The 21,972-nt window shown below is 40.4% G+C and overlaps 2 protein-coding genes across 2 annotated transcripts; both read right to left on the bottom strand.

The window, feature by feature from the left end:
• Window positions 1-863: 863 nt before the first annotated feature.
• Window positions 864-15,232, bottom strand: LOC145484875 (polycystin-1-like protein 2). The gene is made up of 11 exons (XM_081463508.1): window positions 14,528-15,232; window positions 14,019-14,201; window positions 13,145-13,270; window positions 11,978-12,166; window positions 11,080-11,310; window positions 9,709-10,437; window positions 9,114-9,350; window positions 7,575-8,647; window positions 6,235-6,487; window positions 4,925-5,093; window positions 864-2,572 (listed from the first exon to the last, which is right to left on the bottom strand). Exons 1-11 carry the CDS (start codon window positions 15,128-15,130, stop codon window positions 864-866), a joined length of 5,502 nt encoding a protein of 1,833 aa, XP_081319634.1. The 5' UTR covers window positions 15,131-15,232.
• Window positions 15,233-16,587: 1,355 nt separating this feature from the next.
• LOC145484865 (uncharacterized) lies at window positions 16,588-19,008 on the bottom strand. The gene is made up of 2 exons (XM_081463504.1): window positions 18,624-19,008; window positions 16,588-17,695 (listed from the first exon to the last, which is right to left on the bottom strand). Exons 1-2 carry the CDS (start codon window positions 18,685-18,687, stop codon window positions 17,565-17,567), a joined length of 195 nt encoding a protein of 64 aa, XP_081319630.1. The 5' UTR covers window positions 18,688-19,008; the 3' UTR covers window positions 16,588-17,564.
• Window positions 19,009-21,972: the final 2,964 nt, after the last annotated feature.

The following is a 21,972-nucleotide window of genomic DNA, read 5'->3' as shown; positions in this document are numbered from 1 at the left end:
GTAAGTTTTCAACAAATTTATCTTTGAGATCAGAGTGAGCCCCAAATGTTTCTTCTAGTCTTCATGCAATGGTATTAAATCAGCCGCGTTGAATTACTTCAATTTTCCCTGACTCACAATAAAATTCCCTGACTTTTCCCTAACCTTGAAGAATTTTGTTGCGCCAGTCACGACTGGTTTTTTTCTCACTTCTGATTGGGTGAAAAAGTGCATGGCGCGAAGTTTTCAAGCCAATGGTGTAGCGTAGTTATGCAAAATCAAATACTTTTCGTCACTTAAGAGGGTCTCCCAGGAGGGGGTCTTTGTTCCCTTGTTCCTTTCCAAAATTGCCCCATGTTCCCATGTTCCCATGTTCCCACACATTTTCGTTATTTGTTCCCCTTCGTAATTTTTCGAATTTTGTTCCCCTGTTCCCAAAAAATGGCTAATGGCCCCTTGTTCCCTTCGATATTTTGCCAATGTTCCTTGTTCCCCAAAAGCCCTGGGAGACCCTCACTTAAGTAAAGTGAACCGTTTTATATCTATCCAGCTAATACATAATTTGTGTAATGAACACTCCCATGTACTATTAACACACGGGGATAAAAGATAACTTGATTCTAGAGAAAACGGCAAGGCATATTTATAGTACTTAGGATGCGGGAAAATGAAATTAGCAAACGTTACATGCCTTGCCGTTATTTCGTAATTTATGCATTCGACAATGATGACATGAAGTTGTCGAAACGTCATGTAACTTCACTTACGTTAATTTTCCAGCTTAAGTGAAAAACTTAAAGTTAAAAAATAACAGCTAATAATTCCCTTTCAAGAACGAAACGTACCATTTGACACAAAAGCAACTGAGCATGGTTCCATTAGCTTTACATTTGAGTGTCTTGGTGTTCAATTTCAACATAAATTGCAGAGGACGTAATTGGTCGATCTATAGCCTCATCAGTGTTGTCCATTTCGGTTCTCGTAGGGAGCCGATTTGAGTACAAAGGATTGGAGATACCTTGCACTGCACGGGTAGATGAAACTATTTGATCTTCATTTTCAGAACTGAGGGAAGTCGACTCCTCTTCGTCATTTGAAGCTTCTTCCAAGGGTAGGTCCATATATTGAGAGGTTCTTTCTGTTTTGCTGGTGCCTGTTTTGTCTTTTACTAAGGGAGTTTTAGTTTGGGACGATGATGACTTTCGCAACCGAGCTTTCTTTAATCGAACCCGCCCTGCCGTCAGAGCGTCTTCTGCCAATATGGAGATTCTGCGATCAATCTCAACAAGACAATTTTCCACATACGCGCATTCGTCTTCAAAGGTCAGGTTTTCGCAATAAAGTCTCTGCTTCTTGCGTTTCTTCCTGCCGAAAATGTTGGAAATGCCTTGAAACAAATAGAGAGTCATGAAATCAGCCAGGTCGAGTTCGTCTGTCACAGCATCAAGGTGATCTTTAACCTCTTCCAGAGCACCGTTTAAAATAACGATGAACACATTTAGAAAGAAGAGTGTCATGGAACAAATGTAAAGACTTGAAAACAGGAAGGCTAGAAGAGGGTCAACTTTAGCCATCTCAAAATTGGGCACCGCCTTACCGAGAAGAAACTCAAACTGGGAGACGCAAACTCGGGGAAAGCTGGAATATGACTCTACAAGAGCCCCAAATGCCACCATGCCACTAGTAGCAAACGAGCAGAAGATAACAAAGAACACAAATGAGAAAGAGGCCAAGTATCTCCCAGCGAACCGAACCGCTATGGAAAGGAAAATTATTTGCTTGCTGAAGCGCAGGAGACTCAGCAGCTTGATAGTCGCAAGGAAGATAACAATAGATAAAAACGTTGTTTCAATGTCGAGCAAGCTTATAGCTTTATGGAAGCTGACAGTAGCATAAAGGTTCTTCTGTAGTTCCTTAACAGTATCTGTAGTTGTCTTCACACGCATAATGTGAGAAACCACAGCTGTCATAGATGTGACGATGACAACAAGGGCGAGCCAGTTCCAAACGTTTCTGAAGTAGGATCGTCTTTGACGGCACATCTTTACAGTCTCTATGACACAGTAAGCGACGATCATGATGATAAGAAGAAGACGACAAAGCAGAACAAGCTTAAGAAAACTACTCTCTGTGCCATACAGCTCTAACATTTCCACTTTGACGTGACTGAAAACACCGCCAGTAGGTAGGAACTCAAAGAAATAATTTGCTACCGCCAGGATGTTCATATTACTGTTGAAAATACCGAATTCCACGATTGCCACTCGGGCTTGACGATCGATCCAATTGTTTTCACTTAGTTGTTCCACAACCCTTATTGCTGCCTGCAGGTCGTAGCCCAAGTCAGCCACATAACCACCACCTCCATATGCTGCTCGTGGACTCATCTTGTGTGAGTTGCCCATGTCATCAGCTGACTGATACCGCCAGGGCTTTGGACATAAAGAGTCGAACAAGGACGGGGAAAAATCAGATGGGGGTTGTTTCCATTTCGGGAGATACATTGGTGTCTTGTCCTCACAGCTCGCGGAGTAGTGAGGGTAGCACACTTTAGTAACGTTATACCTTTCCACAATACTCTCGGGACAGGAGGCTGTCGGTTTGAAGAAATAAAAACTGGATCATGAAAAAGGCGGCTACCACCAATGAGGAATGTTTAAGAGGCCCTGCGCCTAAGAAACGACCGATGATTTCCGGCCAAAAAATAAAATCGGCCGATTTTTATCTCCCAAGTAGAGGTTACCGAATACTATTTAAAAATGAATTTCTTTTGTTTTAGTTTCGCTTTAAACCAAAAATATCGAGCCGCAAACTTTTTCCGTCTGATAGCAGCAAAATCAGGCCGAAAATAAGCCCCCGCAAAATACTGTTCAGAAATTACTATCGCAACGCAAAATAAGGAGAAAACTACACAGTGTTGAAGAAAAAGGCCTTTTAATGCAATATCATTCTATAAACATAAAAAAACTGCCGAAGCGATTAAAAAATAACGTTTCAAGTGTTGCATACTAAATTAGATGGAGCGTTGGAGCTGATTTTAAAATAATTATTTCTCAAAAGTTCAACGCTGTTGAAAGCAATCACAGTGATGAATTAGACATTGAAGGGATATACATCACGTTTCTGGAAAAACATTTTTCGGCCAAAGTATATTGACCTTGTACAAAGCGTTCAAAGTTACCGTGTTTACCGTTATCCTGCTACTTCGGCGAAACACTTTTCTTTTGCCAATACGGCCGTGGATAGCGTGTTAAACGCCACTTTAAACCTTGCTAGGCATTCAAAGACCATCCTGAGTAGAAGGATGTAGAATTGAAAGAGAAAGGAAGATGAAAAATACGCAGAAAAAGAAAATAACTCGAAACTACCGTCTGCTAACGAAAGTTGAATCTGGAAAATGTCGTCGTGTGACAGCGGCCATTGACGTCATTTGTCACGTCATGTCGCAAGAGCGTGGGAAAACGAGTCTGCAATATCCTTCGGGCGGTCAGCGGCTAGGGATCCAGTCGTGACCCCATAACTCAGATCACGCTGCGGCCAAAACGGTGTGGCGGTTGGGGAACTTTTTCTTTTTGAGTGACCATCATTGGTGAAAAATAACATAACAATGTTCCACTAAACGTTTTCTGGCCGAGAAAAATTGTTTCCCTATTTGTGCATTCGTTTGCATTCCGCCGCTATTTGTACAAATCACGTCAATGGCCGCTGTCACGCGACGACATTTTCCAGATTCAACTTTCGTTAGCAGATGGTAGTTTCGAGTTATTTTCTTTTTCTGCGTATTTTTCATCTTCCTGTCTCTTTCAATTCTACGTCCTTCTACTCAGGATGGTCTTTGAATGCCTAGCAAGGTTTAAAGTGGCGTTTAACACGCTATCCACGGCCATATTGGCAAAAGAGAAGTGTTTCGCCGAAGTAGCAGGATAACGGTAAACACGGTAACTTTGAACGCTTTGTACAAGGTCAATATACTTTGGCCGAAAAATGTTTTTCCAGAGACGTGATGTGTATCCCTCCAATGTCTAATTCATCACTGTGATTGCTTTCAAAAGCGTTGAACTTTTGAGAAATAATTATTTTAAAATCAGCTCCAACGCTCCATCTAATTTAGTATGCAACATTTGAAACTTTATTTTTTAATCGCTTCGGCAGTTTTTTTATGTTTATCGAATGATATTGCATTAAAAGGCCTTTTTCTTCAACACTGTGTAGTTTTCTCATTATTTTGCGTTGCTATAGTAATTTCTGAACAGTATTTTGCGGGGCCTTATTTTCGGCCTGATTTTGCTGCTATCAGACGGAAAAAGTTTGCGGCTCGATATTTTTGGTTTAAAGCTAAACTGAAACAAAAGAAATTCATTTTTAAATACTATTCGGTAACCTCTACTTGGGAGATAAAAATCGGCCGATTTTATTTTTTGGCCGGAAATCATCGGTCGTTTCTTAGGCGCAGGGCCTCTTAAGTAATAAAGTCTATGTGTTGAATTAAAACTAAGTGTCTTACACCGAACATGCATGTAACTTAATCCTTTTTGTTCACCAAAAACCTTGTCTATGTCCCTGCTGACTAACATTAGAATTTTCCTTCTGAGAATCGATCACGAAGCTTTGCGTGCATCGGGGATTGTATGACATCTACGTTAGCTCGCACACTGTAACTCGGCTGGGTGATGACCCCCAACAGTACAACAGCTCGGTTGATTTAGCATGCCTCATCCGAAACCAACTTCAATAACACTGCTAAAAAGCGTTTTTACTTTGAAAACCTAAGAATGTACCAAATCGGGATTTTGAGAGTTTCGCATTTACAAAGCATATTGACAGATTACACTAAATTTGCCTACAGGGCAGGTAGGTTGAGTTTGAAGTGGAACAAAGAGTGTATACACTCAAGAGGAGGCTTGGTTCGTACGCACAGTTAACCTCATGATCAATTAGGTCTCACCTTTTTCGATCCTCAGTTGTCTAATCCGTGGTATACCAATCAAAATAGAGTTCTTGTCACTAATGTAAACTTTGTTAGTTTCTTCATCACCGTTGTACCAATTCGCTGTGTAGATAGCGGGAGCAAAAGTATTTATCATCCAAGTCCAGAATCCTAAGGCATCATTAACCTATTTGATTAAAATAGACCAAAATTTGTAATTATAATTTAAGAGGGTCGGACACTCTTTTAATGCTACCTAATTTTAATTTAGAATGGCGTCACAGATCGTTTTCATTATTAGCTACAAAGATGTGGGATTCATTTCACCTCCATATCTTAGAGAGGCCAAGGATGTTCTTACTTGTATTTTAAATAAGCGTATTTTCTAACTTGTGTAGTGATTGTATATAGATTAATATAGCATAGATAGGTATAAAAGGAAAAACGATGGGGCGAACTTTTAACTGGTCTGACTGCTTTAATAACGTTTCGGCCTGCGACCTTCGTCAGATTAAAAACTAAAAACTAAAACCTATTTACAATCTAATATAGCATATATATCTAAATATATTTTATCAAAATATTTTTATTGCTTGTATTAGTTTAGTTTAGTTTTATTGTTTCCATTTTTTTAGAACGCACATGTTTTAACGAGTTTTTATAACTCCTAAATGTTGCGTGGGTAAATAAAGGATTGTCGATGTTGTTAAGAAGAAATCGTAGCGAGTAAAATATGATCTGAAATATTTGAAGAAGAGAACCATACCGAACATTCCGAAGAATGTCATTCCGGGTAATATAATAATCCGTTAAAATCAGGCGAGCTAAATATATGAAGTTTTAAAAACCAAGTATTTGAAAAATGAAATTCGCAAGAGTGCAGAAATCATTAGGTCTCAACTTTGTACACAATTCAATAAAGTTCACTAAGTAACGGTTATGCCCTACAGAAACGCATAATTGTAATAGTTCAGGCTCTAAGGTAGGATTAGCCATACCAAAATTTAGCAAAGAACTCTGATGATATAACTTTAACTAAGTATGCCGGCGAAAACCCCTTATCTCCAGACACAAAAAAGCAATCCCTCCTTGAAGAGTTCATAAATCCAGGTATTTCTTCAAGAAAGGCAAGCCAATTACATGTCAAGTACGATACCTCAGGTAAAAAGAGAGACAACATTATAAAACCTAGGTTGTCACTTAATCACCACCATTTCCCTTAGCCTTTTGTATGTTGACTGCCACTCTAAAGCTTGCAACTGCCAATATACTGAATACTATAGATAAAACCAGTTATAAAAATGTTAAAACCAAAAATAAATACTTGCCTTCGCGACGCGTGGGAAAATGGCTTTTATTTCGCTACCCATTAAATATTGGTGATAGTCTCGATTTCCGTAGCAAACAATTCCAAGTATCAAAAGGAATAAGACAAAGAACGTCAACGACTTGAATGCTGACATGGTTTTAGCTTCATTTTCTCTGTATTTTTTGTACCATTCCAGCTGCATAGGATCTGGCAAAGATCCCCTGAAAAAGTCAGGTGTTTCATCACGCTCTGTTTCCTCCCTTGCTGTCGACCTGGGGAAAATAGTAAAGAGGACTGCTTTGTTAGTCCTCAGTTTCACTCTATTCCGTCAAACCTAATGTCCTATCGTTGATAGCCTTCGTACCTGGCGATATTCCGCTCGCAGCTGCTTCCTTTTCTGTGGCGGAAACACAAGCAGGATATGAAGACATGATTGATCATCGCAGTTATATATACACACAACTTAAGCAGTCGTGAAATTAAAGCCTGAAAAAAAAAAAAAAAAAAGTCAGGCCTGAACGGTATAACCGAATTTTTTCTGGCTTTAATTTCACAACTGCTTAAGTTGTGTGTACAACTGCGATGATCTATCATGTCTTCATGTCTTTCTCCGCAGTTCAAATATATGATCTTTCATACATTCACTTGTACGTAAGCAGGATCTCGCCAAATCTCGCCAGCTATGCAAACTAAACCATTAATCACTTTCCAAGATTGTATTTAAGTAACGACCAAGAAGGACAATTGGTCTCCTCTTTTGCTGTACGTTTATGGATCTTCAAGTCCGTCTCATAACGATACAATACGGTCATCATTCCATTCTATTGAAATCTATCTGTATGAACCTCAAAAAAAGACTAGCCCACTGGCAATAACGCAAGCAATCATGCAGACAATCAAGCAAATATAAGCAAGCGAGCAAGCAACATAGCAAGCAAGCAAAAGGGCAATCATGCAACCAACCAACCAACCAATCAATCAATCAATCAATCAGTCTAATAAGCAACCTAACAGGCAATCTGCAATCAATCAATTAATCAATCAATCAATCAATCAATCAATCAAGCAATCAAAGATCTGTTAATCGATCGATCAGTCGGTCTGTTAGTCCGTCAATCAGTCATTCAGTCAGTTTGTCAGTCAGTCAGACAGTCAGTCCGTCAGTCAGTCTGTCTGTCTTTCTGTCTATCTGTCTGTCTGTCTGTCTGTCAGTCAGTCACTTGGTCAGCCAGTCAGTGAGTCAGTCAGCCAGTCGATCAACCGACTCAGGTATTCGTATCAATGCAACAGGTACGGTCAGCATTCTACAGCAAATAAAAATAATCGTTTTTACTAAATATAATATAAAGTTAAAGATACCTCTTCTTTGTTGAGAGTCTTTCTTTTGTCTGTTTTGCTTTTGTTATCATAACGGCAGCCACAGCTGCTAATACAGTAAGACGCACAGGTTGAATGGCAAAGATGTCAACTGTTATCGACATAAGAATCGATGAAAGCCATTCATCAGCTGTCTCTTTACCCCACATCAGGCTGTAGAAGAATAAAACTGTGGCAGAGGTTATGGCGGTGGCGAAACAAAGAAACCAAGCAACGTAGACAAAGACGTGGTGTAAGGGTTTGTCATCATCATCTGAACCCTGTTCTTCTGTTACTCTATATACCTTGCCACAACACCTGCCGACAGTTGGCTTTGAGTTCTTGAACATTGCAACGATAAGAAAATTGATGGGAGCTATAATCAAACAGCTCTGTGATGTTATTATGATTTGTCTCATCGAAACCTTTAATGGGCCAATTTTGATGGTATTCACTGTACTTTCACCACCCAAGTTGAAAAACATTGCATTTGCAAGCATAGCCGTGAGTACAACGCACAAACAACACGTGACACGTTGTACACGAGTAAAAGAGCTTCCCGGACGTTTGGTAACTGACGACATCCATAAATGACTTTCATAAAGAGTGCCAGAGAGTGTCTTGCGAAAGGCCTCTTGGAACGCAGGTAGTGAATTTGTCCTTTCTACTGAGAGCTTGCGGACAACATTTCCATCATCTTTATCGGGAGAAAACCACTGATTACATATCAACTTCCATTCTCTACTAGTCTCTATTTCCCTGACCATGATATGGTCCAAGAACCAAGAGGGGCTTTCTCCAGAGTTGTCATGCCAGATATAAGCGTGGTGTAGTGTTCCAAGGGATGTTGAGGTGGACATAACGTACCTGTTAACACTGCCGCGGGAAAGGAGAACTCGTGGAGGATCAAGGTCTCGACACACTGTGATTGGTCCACTATTACCAGAACTGCCATAAAACACCATGGTAACCTTGGCTGTGGTTCCACTGTCTGGCCACACACCAGTACTGATTGTAACCTCGTACTGATGGGAAATGAGGTCCCCTGCCGAATCCAGTGCAATCCTGGGACCAAGCTAGTTAAAAGGACAACTGATTAGAGCCGTTTTCACATGACTTTAAAATTCAATTAGCATTTGGTTTACTTTTGTATAAGAACATGTACACTGCTCGATTGGCTTAGGAAAACTCACACCACTCTGTCTTCCAATCAGAAGTAAATCTAAAACGAATCGCGACTCGCATGCACACGTTTTCCCGCTCTTCGCGTGAGCTCTTTGTATTTGCTCTTAGCTTTGATTGATTCACGGGATTATTTGTGTCCTTTGTGATTGGCCAGAGTTGTTATTTTGGTTTTGGTTTTACGGCTCTCAATTGAAAACCGATCTAAGGAGTCTTAGTTATTCTTTACTTTGTAAAGTGCTATCGAATGTGGGTTTTGAAAATGACTGAAACGTGTCAAAAGTTGGCATCTTCTAGTAAAATCCAACACGATAACAGGCTTACTAATTATGGATATTTTTCAGGTTTTTTAACACCTACCTTGGCTTGATCTCTCCTGTCTGCTCTCTTGGCGAGAATGATAGCAATAACATACAACAAAAAGACGAAAATGATTGTGAGGAGAACACCAAAATTACCAGTCTCATCAAGGCGACTGAGCTCTTTGAATACAGTGTCCATATCAATAGGGTTCGGTGCTACCAGAAGTCCTCCACCGAATGATGTCAGATGGTTACAGAGACAGAGGAGACGATGATTCGTGGATTGAGGTCCAACCTGCAACGATGGGGATGATTGTAAGAAACTGAGTATCGTATCTGCAGCACACCAAAGCTGTGTTATTATGGTGCTACACCCTCAGATTAGCAGTATGTCTTTCGGGGACGTCATAATTGCTGTTGATGGTTACAGATTTACAGGCTTGTGTCAGGGTATGCTAATTACTGGAATGAACGTTAAGTTTGTCGCGTTTGTCCTTTTTTTTACCGTTTTGAACACTGAATTCATTTTACTGCAGTGTTCGTCAATCGTGCAAAAATACAAGTAAGCGTGACCCCAAAGCCCTAAAAGAGGAAACATACTCTAAACTTTGTCTTTTAAAGTCTAAGTTCTTAACAATAAGCCACACCAGTACCTTGCATCCTTCTGTCAGCCATTTTTGTTGGTCATGTGACCAAAATCGACAGCTCAGCTCTTCATTTGCAATCGTGTAGTTCAAGTCCACACGCAGATCATACTCCGGGATAGGGCCTGGTTCATATACTCCTAGAGGAGGTGGAGGGTCCTTCGTCTCGACGCATGACCGTTTCTGTCTGCTAGTGCTGAAACAAGACCTCCTGCTACGATGGGAATGGTTACCAGAAGAATTCCCTGAGTAAAGGATCCCTAAATAATACACTCCAGGCTTTTTGAGAACTTCATTTGTTATAAGCAGCTGGTGTGGATGACGAGTGCAATTGTAATCTTCCTTTTCATCCATAACTGAGTTTCTGATGCATGACGAAAAGTCTGGGATAGTGAAATTCTTGTCATGTTCTTCTACTGATGGTCTGCTTCCATATTTTACAAAAACGCTCAAACTTTCTTTCGCCGTTATAGTTATCAGAAAAGAGGTTTGTTCGTGAATCATGTGAAGTTTGTGATATCGAGCCTCTCCTGGCGTGAGAAATGATGTGTCTCCAGCGTCAGATTCGTTATCAGCTGATTGCTGGTCAACTGGAATACCTAACTGTATGTCCGATGTAAGGTTTTGTACTTTAAGGACTTCGCCTGACTCCCCTCTCAATTCAATTGCAAGAACACGTGATGTGATGTGATCTGCACTGGAATCCCAGTAATAATAGTTGATCGGTGATGAAATTACCTGGGAGGAAAGTACCATCAATGTATTCATTGTGATTTTGACACGTGAAACAAAGGTCCCATAGAAAGAAATATGCTAGTCTTTTTGGCCATCATGCGTGAAGCACATGTATATTACGGAGTGCCGTTATCATATTATATTCCCACCAACGGGCACTGCAGACTTGTAGTCTTGTAAATAGAAATAACATGTCGGGAAATCACAACTAATCAAAACGGTGACTTTGGTGAAGACTGGGAAACAACAGTTTGCTGATTTTTGTTCCCCCATAGCAACAAATTTAATGTGTATAGGAGACTGTTATTGATGTTATAAAATAATCATGAAATACTTGTTTAGAACCCAAAGATTACCGGTTGACCCTTTATTGAGCACGAAGCTGTTCAACTCAAGATCACTCGACACAAGTCCATCGAGCGGTAGTGAGGGGATTTAAACAACGTCCCAAGGATTGAACTGTTTTCTCTTTTTTTTTTTCAATTCGGTTTGGACGTAAGAAGTTATTGTCGGTCGTCTTACATGGTTGTGGACCACCTATTTTCATGGTTGAGCTTCGCCAGGAAATGACGTTTCAGATAGTTCAGTCTAAGTAATCTTGTCAAAAGTGACTATGAAGTGCCCAACATACATGTGTAACATTACCTCGATATCGACGAAGTCCCCTGCACCTGTTAACGTCTCTCTCATGTCGGCTGAGTCGGGTAACTGAAGGGAACCTGTTTCTAAGGTCAGCAAAGAACCAGCCACCTCCTCAGGATCTAGTCTTACCACCAATGCGTCCAAGGCTTCTGTCCGTATAATAGTGGGCTTCTCGTTAACGACTTTCCTCTTGGTCACAGTCCTCAAAATGTTCCGAATAATTTCCAAGCCCGTCTTAAGAGAAAAGTTGTAAATAAATCGCAGTTAAAACTGAGTGCTCCGTTAATGGCCAAGAGAAAATGGTAAGTTATTCTGATACTAAGAGGTGATTAAACTAGGTGAAATAAACATTGAAGTTTCAAGGATCCGGTTTACTTCAGTTGATTGTTGTTCGAGTGGCGGCCTATCTTTGGAAAAAAGGAAGTGACAAAAGAATAAGAAATTGCAGTGGAAGAGAAAAAGTCAACAGCAAGACAGCATCAACGAGAACAACAACAACAGCAGCAGCGGTACTGGATACATACATGTGACTGATGTATAGAGGACATTACACGGCAGCGTAAAGATATTTTAATTTCGAGTGGTAAAAACAATATTTTACGAACGAGCGCAGGGAGGGAGTAACGTATTGTTTTTAAACACGAAAAAATAACATTCCTATGATCAAGCCACTATGTAATGGTGTTTTTTTATATAGACAAACGGACTGTTTGCTCAAACAACGGTAAAAAAAAAACGGGAAATGACGTCATCAACATCCCGACTGGTGAGGATATGAAAAATACTCCACTCTGTTTCCGGATGTAGTTTCGTATGAATTTTACGAAGTGGTGTATTTTCCAGTAGAACACTCGTGTCTATGTAATAAACCCTGGTATCTATTAAAACAACCCCAACTTACAGCTATATTCACATGGTCGGAGTCTCTACCACCTCCATCGCCACTCGAGGAAGCCTGAAGCTGCTTTCCTACAGCGTAAACTAAATTATTCTCGGCCATTTGATAATAAGGTTCATCCATAGCATCTCTTCGAGCAGTAATCTTGGCAAACAGGTTCGTCATATTCCGCAGCATCCCCATCATCAGTTGCTGCCAAACGATACCCATGGTTAGAATCAAGAGACCATGATCTAACAGTACACATCCCCCGTGTCCAATGATAATCTTTTAAAGTCTATTTTACGTTTGACCTCGCGCTAAAATCAGTTCATTGGAAGAGGCCCACGTATGGGGAATGTGTGCTCCTGGATCGTTGTCGCTTGTTAGAACATATTGATGAAAATAATTGTTCTCCTTATTCCTGTTCTTAGTTTTGGAACTTTTAATTCCATCTATTTCATTATTAGACGAAATATATAAACAATCGCCTCCATTTGGCGCGAAAATATGCTCGGATATTTAAAGGTCCGCGGACATAATCTGTTTCTAGAAACGAATAGTTTTCAGAAAGCAAAGCAAGAAAAACTGAGAGCTTCGAAGATTTTTCGAAGGATTTTATTTTATTCCCAGTGTATTTAGCCCTACTGATGCTATAACTATAACTGTGAATTAGAAAATCCTAAATGGTGGAGACTGCTCAGCTGACTACTTGAATTAGTGTGACCGAAGACATGAACTCGGGAACTCACTTCAAAAAATCTATGTACTAGTTAGTTCTCGAGTTATATGGGTTTCTAAAAAGCGACCGTTGCAAAACTCATACACTGATTGGAAACAATGGATTTTGGTTTTAAGGGTTAGCTCTAAGGTCAGGCTTCAGGAAAAAAGTTAGGTTTAAGCTTAGTAGTTAGGTTATGGCTTTTAGGGTTGACGATTTTCCTTAGTTAGGTCAAGGTTAGTCTGCAGTAATCAGTCTGCATTTTACATTGATGACGGTCCCGAATTCAAGACAAGCACCGAAATCTTGGCCATGTTTCAACAAGAGACTTGGTACGAGGGGTGCTTGTCGACTTAATGGTTAATCGGAGTTTACACAGATGAATAAGAAAATAAGCCAAGGTAGAAAACAATATGCTGGTCGGTATAATTCTTCGCATTGTGAACAATAATGAGGGATAAACGACTAACCAGAACATCCGGTCTGACTTCTTCTGGATCATCCATCACCAATGACATAACGGAAGACAGCTGTATAATTCTTGTCAGGTCTCGGACTTCTATGTTGCTCAACACTGTTATGATGAAGCTTTTGATCTAGAAAAGTAAAACAGAGCTGATGTTGGTCAAAATGTCTTTTCAATATAGATGATCATCTGACGAATGCTGCGACCGATTTACGTAGGTCCGCAGAGAGAGGGATCGGTGTTGTGCTTCTGGTAAGCTGGCAATGTGGCACAGCAAAGTGTCATACTCAAGCAACAAGCTATCAGAGACTATCAGTTACGCTACGGGGAGATTATCACACGGGATAAACATTAGCGCGTAACAGTTATCGGGTGCAAACATTAGTTTTGCATTATAGCACAGTCGGCGTAAAGTAAACCTTCGCTGGGCTGTTGTTAGCAAACAGTACTAGTCTGTAAAAGCTATACCAATATCAAGCAACTCTGAAGGGTTCAAATGGCGCGTCTCCACAATGTTCTGTCAAGGGAACTTAAATTCTTAAAATAAATCCCGATATTTTTCTGGCTGTCTGATAACCGTTCCCGCACGAAGGTAAAAGGATTAACGGTGTGCGTAAACGGCAGGACATAATGTAATTTAATGTAAACGCCTACTAATCCCAGTGCCCTAAATGGGACGAATCCGGAAAAATTAACAACTTCAGAAAATATCCCCAAGTGAAAACGTAGTGCCAATAATTCAGCGGGAAAATGGAATTTTGCAGGAAACTTTCCAGATTGACTCAAGCGAGGTGTGGTCTTCATTTATGTTACAAATCAAAATCGTTAGATTTGTTGGTCTAACGCAATTAGATATACCTTGTCTCCGATTTTCCTACCTCGATCCTCTCTTCTTTGCTTATTACATCTTCCTGTAGTTGCAAGGATTTCAAAAGAGCAATAGCCAACTGGATGGGTCTTTGCAAATCCGCTCTAGCAATAAGTTTGGCGAAAGGGTCTTCTAAAAGACGGCGTATTTCAGCTGACGCTTCTTGAGTACTCATAGAAGGCCAAGGCAAAACCTGCAAGTTAAAACCAATAAACAATTAGATTATGAGCACCTGGTGTCTATATGAGGTGATAGTTGCTGAGGCCGAAAGTAATCTAATTGTTTTAGTAGAATTTAACAGAAATTTGCTTCAGATAACAGTTTTCTATTATTTCTCGTTTAGAATTTAACTTCACCCAAAGAAACATCGCACGGACTGATTTGTCATTTGAAATTTGCAGTTATGAACGCACGCTCATCAGTTTTTCGATTGCAAACGATGAGAGAACCAATCAGATTCGCGGATTTAAAATAGAACACAGCTGAGTGGCTACTAGTGGTGGTTAGTCAGTAACTTACCTTCACATTTATCGAGGTATTAGCCCTTGAACCAATGGAACTTGTAACTACGGTCTCGATTGTCAAAGTATAATTTTCCATAGGATCACCTGGCGGTAAAATAACTTCTACCACAGTAGAGTATCGATAAGATAAAATGGTACTCAGGCCATCTGCTAGAGGAAGAACAAGCTCGTAAAGAAGTGGCGCGTTTGCGTCGTACCTGTTGGCGCAGGAAAGAGTGAAGGCTGTGCCAACAGCCACTCCTGATGAAGTGTTTGCGGTGCATGTCCCATCGGCAGGAATAGTGCTGGTTTTGAAAAGCCATACAGCAAAACCATTAGAATCTTCACCATTTACGTTTTCTAAATAAACAATTAGGCGGTAATCTCGGCCTGCAATTAGCATGTTAGGATTGATAACCAAATTGCTAGTATTAAGCGAAGTTCCTGTGATGGTCTGCATTTGATGAACTTCTGACCATGACGAATCCGGTGGATGTTTTTGTGAGAATAACGACCACTGATATTTCAGCTCAGTCCTTTCCTTGAAACAAGGAGAATTTGTACAGTTTGAGAACAGAACCACCCTGACTGCTGGAATGACCTCTGACCCGCAATTCATGATACAGCTGCAAAGTAAAAATAATACACACAGTTCAAGCTTGTGACCAAAAAAGCTCAAAAAGATATTTTTCAATGTTGCTATTTATAGTGGTCAGTGCGCTTAGCTACACCCAGCTAGTTCACAGTCATGCCACTTAAACGGAAAGAGACAAATGTATCAATTAAACATTATAGGCTTGAAAATCCCAACTGGCGGGAGGCAGACCAGTTGGCATTTACAAGCATGACCAAGGAGTTGAGCTAGGGTCTACTGAGAACCAACACAAGCTCAGTGTTCAGAGCGGGACTTAAGCCCACGACCTCGGGATTTCAAGTCCAGCGCCCTAACCACTCGGCCACGCTGCCTCCTCAAACGTTAGTTTACGCTTCTTTGAAATTTTGAGAGATTGTCTCTCGACGTGTAAGTTCATTGGAAACCTTTTAGCGATCCAGGATCAGCTAGCGTGCAACGAAATGCGAAAAAAAGAAATAAATAATAAATAATAAATCTTGGAATAGACCAAGTTATGCTTACCTGTGGAATTTTCGTTCTTAAGAATATGAACCTAAGAACACCTGGTTATTAAATGAATATGCAACTATTTAAATTTAAAGACACAACAATGAATGACATCAACAACGACATCTGTCAGACGCTTTCGTGAACAAAGGAAGAATCATAAGTATGTAAGCATTTAAATCTACTTACTTTATTTCGACATAGAGAGGTTCCCCGGCGACAATATGCATTCGTTGCACAAAACTGTTGCTCATCTTACTTGCAGTAAATACTGTAAGCTTGATATCGTAGAACTGGTTGACTTGCATTGGGCTGGTGTCCAAAAGCACGATTCTTCCCGTATCTTCTAAAGCTTGCTTTCCTGTTCCGAAACAGCCTATACTATAGCTAGATGCGTTGACGTCATAGAATTGTTCACCTTTTCTCTTACATGACCATGAAAATGTCATACCCCCATAATTTCCTGGCCCAAGATCTACATCACGGGACTGGGACCCGTCCAAATGTAAGAGGGAATTGTGTTTCCTTGAGACTTCTGGTCCGCCTGCAATAAGTGCAACGGGTGGGGAAGGCAGCACTTCCACGAAACCGTAATCAAGAAAATAGAAGTCTTGGAACTGAACAATATACTCAACCAAATAAATTCCAAGCTCGAGGGATGTTGCGTCGCTCCATTCTGAATCGAAGCCAACTGTTATGGAATGCGCTTTTCCTACACTAAACGGCAGCGATGTCACAGTGGAAACTTTCCATTCTAAGCTCACTGTACTGCAATTTGTATCGAGTTCTGCCATAAAGATGTATCTGTCCAGTTTTGTAAGTTTTGTTGATGTGTTAACGTTTTTATCGATATTCAGGATTCTGGCGATGGATCCAAAGACGCAAGATGAATTATCTGAAATAATAATAAAAAGAAGCAATGCTGGAGTGGTTATAAAAGAGACCATGTGAAGAGAATCAGTGCGAACAATGTGTTGTAAAATCAAAGAGATTGAACCTGTATTAGATTGACAAAGATTAGATTTAGAGGGGAAATCGCCGGTTTTTCATGCGGGTCTTCCATCCTGCTCGAAGTGGATTGGAGCTGTTGGTTCTTCTAAGGGAGGAGACCAGAGAATACCCCTCGGAAGGGTGTCTGGAAAACCCGAACAGCGAATAGTCGCGAATAGCGAACAGCGAATAGTCCCAAATAGCGAATAGCGAATAGTACGAATGGTGTGAATAGTCTCGAATAGCGCGAATAGTGGCGCCACTATTCGCACTTTTCGAGACTATTCGTACTATTCGGGACTGTTCGCTATTCGCTATTCGCGACTATTCGCTATTCGGGTTTTCCAGACATCCCCCTCGGAGCAAGGTGAGAACTAACAACAAACTCAACCCACATATGGCACCGGGCCGGAATCGGGGGTGGAACTGAACATGAGCCACAGCTATGCCATTGATTATATTTGAAAAATTTACTACATAGACAAAGATGTTGGCACGAAAAGATGGTAAGGATAACTATGATTACGGCGAAAAGAAGATCTAAAACAAACTATTAGAAAGTCTATTGTAATATGGGCTTGGCTATTCTTTCGAAGGCAAAAATGGAAATTGAAGTTTCAGTATGGAAACGTGTATTTAGTTTGTTGTAAGTAGCACTGAAAGAAAAAAGCCAATACCTTTGTCATTCGTGATGTTCAAACAAAAGAAAGATCCGTCGCCATTTATGCAGGTCTCGCCATAAAGGCAGGATTTCAGGTCAGACGCACATTCGTCGATATCTGAAAGCAAACACAAACAAGTTGGCATGTCGTCTCGCTTAGAAAATTTATATTCCACGTAGTTTACGATCGGCTTTGCACCAGATGCCTAATATACAACAAGTATAGCAATTTTCCACAGTGTAAGAGCTTTTGCACATATTCTGGGCGTACCTTGTGGCAATTTACACACCTGAGCAGACGAAACCATTGCCTGCAGTGCCACTGTAACACGAGCAAGTGTAAGATCCCTGTGTATTGGTGCACTTTGCAAGATGGGAACAATTGTGATTGCCTGTTTGACACTCATCCTGGTCTGAAAATAAGACAGAAATAATTGTTACATATATGCTAGTTGCTTCATTAGAACCAAACACATCTTCTTTTTCTGTCCTACAGGCTCTTTCCTCATTTGGGTACTGTATCCTTGTTTCCTTGGTGTTTGCTCTTTGGTTAATGTTTTAAGCTCTCTTTGCTTTTCATGGTCCCATCCAAGCCTTTCAAATACGCGGCTCAAATTATCTGTAGTATATGTGCCACATGGACCTGTGAATCTACTCAGTTTGTATTTTCTTTTGTTTGTCTCCACTTGACTTAATAACCCCCTTTCCCTTGCTTTTAAGAGCAGTTAATACAATAAAATATTACTTATATACCGGCAGATGAACAGTTCAAACTGAGAACGATCCTCTTAGGTCCCAGATTTTAATATCAGGTTAAAAGGGACAACAATAAGTTGACCAGTGCGTGAGCATCTGGGAATTCTTGGCTCTTGGTCAGAGTTTATTTTAAAAAGCTTTGTAGTTAGCCTACGATGCAGGCATCGTTTTGGAACGGAACGCTCGACAAACCAGGTTTTCGACGCTACCATCTTGGATTGTAATTGGATACTTGACCACCTCATTCCTACTCCCACGGCAAATCTCCCCTCGTCCCAACCCTCCAAATCGAAGATGGCGGCCTAATACGAAAATGTGCACTTGCGCGCCCAAAACACGCCTGCATTGCAGGCTACTTTGGAATCAAATGGCACTGAGCATGACTGAGATCGTCCGCAAAGGATGAGTGAGTGGATCACGACACAGAGAAAAGACTTCAAAGACGCACAGGCACTAAAACGATTAATACTTCTGTGTTCTTGCGACCAAGTGGGATTTTCCTCGAATCTCCACTCACGGTACAGGTACGTGTATGTAGTTTACTCTGATGTCTATTCAATTTTAAACAATCGATATCTACTCTACCGGTTGTCTTTACGGTCAGCCATGGACTGAGTGGGCCATCACCCTTTGAGTTATATCCTGACATCTTTATTTCATACACTGCGTTTTCAGACAGACTAGGAATGCTGGTCTCCAGAACAAAGGGCGGCACTGTTATTCGTTTCCATGAGCTTGATCCAGTAAGTCGGTAACGGATCTTGTAATACAGTAGTATTCCATTGACTTCGTCAGGGGGAATAGCCTCCCATCTCAACTGAATCTCGTCGAAACTGCTGCTGATACTCTCAACATTCAAAGGAGGAGATGAAGGAACTAAAAGTGAAGGCAATGTTTGTTACCATTATCTCAGTTAATTAATGTTCTTCGCTTATTCGGCTTATGTTCTGCTGGGATGTCCTTTTTTAAATTCAAGAATTAAAAATGCTTGCTCAATGGCATGGCTTTTTTAAACTCATGAAGGTAGAACCATTCAGACCTATCTGCTACCCCATGTTTTGCAAGATATTAACCGAGGAAACAGGAAAACCATCATACCAATTAACAGTGAAAGGATATGAACTTTAAGAATAATCTTTAAGAATATATAGGTAACTGGTATCCAAAGAGATGTTCTATTGTCTTGTTTTTTCTCCTTGTTTCATGTACAGATTTAAAATAAGAATTTACCTTTGTTTTAAATCCTTTCTTTAAGAGCGAAGAAGGTGCCTTTTACACCTTCTTTGCATCATCATAAGCACTGGCTGTTAATGACATTTAAGCCACAAATCTGTAACTGGGTTGCGACATTTCCAAGTCACGTTCAAGGCAGGGGGGATCCAACGACAGACAGGGTTACAATATCAAGTGCTCGAATGCCAGGCTTCCTGCATTTTACTTAGATCTGAAGCTGACTTCCGCCTAGTTTGTTAAAATTTCAGCCATCGAAACATCTCTTTTCCGAGTTACCCTTATCCAGATAATCACATTCGACTAACAAAAAATTAGAATAGCCCTAAGAAGTATGATATATTGTACATTAATAGTTTACTAGGGTCCATAAGTAAAGTTTATAGAGTCCAAATTTTCTCCCAGACACGCCCAGGTCGACATGCTGCTGGATTTTAGGATTCTTTTTGCGGTACAGGGTGCGATACGGTTTTCACCATATTAAGATCTTCTCTATTTTTGAAATATCTTACTTCGTTTAACAGTGATTTGTACCGACATAAATACTCCATTGTTAAATTGTAAAAATTAATCGTAGATTACCATCTTCGTCCGTCTTGACATAAAACGGTGCACTAAACGGTCCTTGTCCCTTTGAAGAAACTGCCGACGCCTGGACGCTGTAATTTGTGAATTCCTCCAGATCGGTCAAGTTAACCACTGACTGATCTTGTTGGAGGAATCGATCAATGCTTGGTGATAGAGGTTCATCAGCCCGTTGATAACGGACGAAGTATCCTTTAAGTGTACCATGAGCAAATTGAGAAGGAAGAGGCAGAAGGGTCACTTGGATGCTTGTTGAATTTAACATCACCGCTGTCAAATTGGGTGATATACTAGGAACTTAAGAAAATAGTAACACGATTAGATAACACGTGATGCTTATTCAAACTTTTTGCTTTGTTATTGCTTTATACAGGCTCTAAAACGGCATGCACGTTTTTCGATAGCATACAGGAGTCACCACAGCCATTTTTCTAAAACAAAGGGGTTAGTCTATAATAAAAACAAAGCATTTTGCTGAGTTGAAGGGCAAATGAAACGCGTAGCTATTTGAGGGGGACATGGGGGGTTCTGAACACCGCAACACCGCAAAAAAAAATTAACGAACACCTCATCACCGCAAGAAAAGTCAACGAAACACCGTCACCGCAACAGGTATTTTTAGCGTCATGATTCGTTGATCTACACGTAAAGTAATACTTTTATACCTCAACAATTTTCCACAAAATAAACACAGCACAACGCTCAGTTCATTGCGCATATCTCGATACTGCTGATACCTGTTAATCAGTTTTCTTGCTCTTGGGAAGAAACCTTGCAGGAAGCTAGGAAGCGGACGAAGAAAAAAGAAAGGAGCGTCGAGAGATGGCCTTTACTCCAGATCCCTCTCTTCTTTTACATGTACTTCACTCACTTTTCTTGGTGTACAAACCCTCTGACTGAAGCCCTGTCTTGACTGAAAGTATTGCTTTCCGGAGCTAGCTGCGTTTGCTTTCGATATCGATAATCGTTTGAAATAATAGAAGGTCAAGAAAGTCGCAGGACCTTGGAGCGGTTATAGACCGGTATCAGAATGACCTCTAGACGAAGCCGAATAGCAAAACGAAAAAAAAAAGTAAACGTGTGTAATTTACAAAGCTTCCTTAGCTTAGCAAATCTTCTTTCTTCCCTGCCGACGCGACATCTGGATATATTTTGTGGCCGGTAGTTTTCGCCACCTTTTCCTTTTTTCGTAGAAAAAAGCTGCGCAGTCAATAATAAATTATATTCTGCCTTGGCGCTTCCAGAATTTCCAGGATTGTTTCTAAACACTGAGCTCCGGCTGGCAGAGGTCGAGTTACTTGTCAAGTTACGTATAAAAGAAAACAACTTCGGATTGGCAGCCGAAGTATATTGAAGATTGACTAGACAGTGATGGTTTGTAATTTGTTACAAATTATTAACCTCAATGGTACGTGTTTGTCATAAATTAGCATGGATTAACGAAGTTTACATGCTAAATTTAGGTCAAATTTAGGTTTGAGAAAGATAAATCAAAAAACCCCAGCACCGCAAACCATTTCATTCCACCGAACACTGCAGCGTGAAAAACACAAATATCGCACACCGTAGGGTTTGAGATCACCGCAACACCGCAAGTTGAGATTTTATTCACCGCATCACCGCATTAAAGAAAAAACATCAACCCCCCTCTTATCAACTTAAAATTTATAAAGGTAAATTAACCTCCGTAAAGCGACGAAAGGCTTAACTTCGAAACGTCAGCTTCAACTTCAGGTTGATAAATAGCCAAGTGTTAATCTTGCTAACAAAGTTTGCTAAGTCTGCTTGCGGGTGATTGTTTTCGTTCCTTAATAGTATGCAAAAACATGATTTATCTTCCACTAGGCATTTTAGTGTGGTTAATAAATGATTTAAGATGAAAAAATAGTTGTGAAAAAATAGTTGTGATCAGCTATTATCTGAACACGTTCTCGCTAAATTGCATCGCCCTTGAGGCCCTCGATTGAACTCCGACACGCTTTTGTACACTGTGTCGTGAATGTGGAGAATTAACGTGAATCTTGCCGAACAGAGCTCAGAGAACACAAATATTGACATCCGTGTGAGTAAGCGATCGATCAAGTAAGCTAGTGAGGAGACAGATTTCTCCCAGCTGAGA

This window comes from Orbicella franksi, chromosome 4 (genome assembly GCF_964199315.1).
Source record: "Orbicella franksi chromosome 4, jaOrbFran1.1, whole genome shotgun sequence".
Lineage (NCBI taxonomy): Eukaryota > Metazoa > Cnidaria > Anthozoa > Scleractinia > Merulinidae > Orbicella > Orbicella franksi.
Note: the sequence above shows the minus strand (reverse complement) of the source record. Positions and strands in the feature narration are given on the sequence as shown.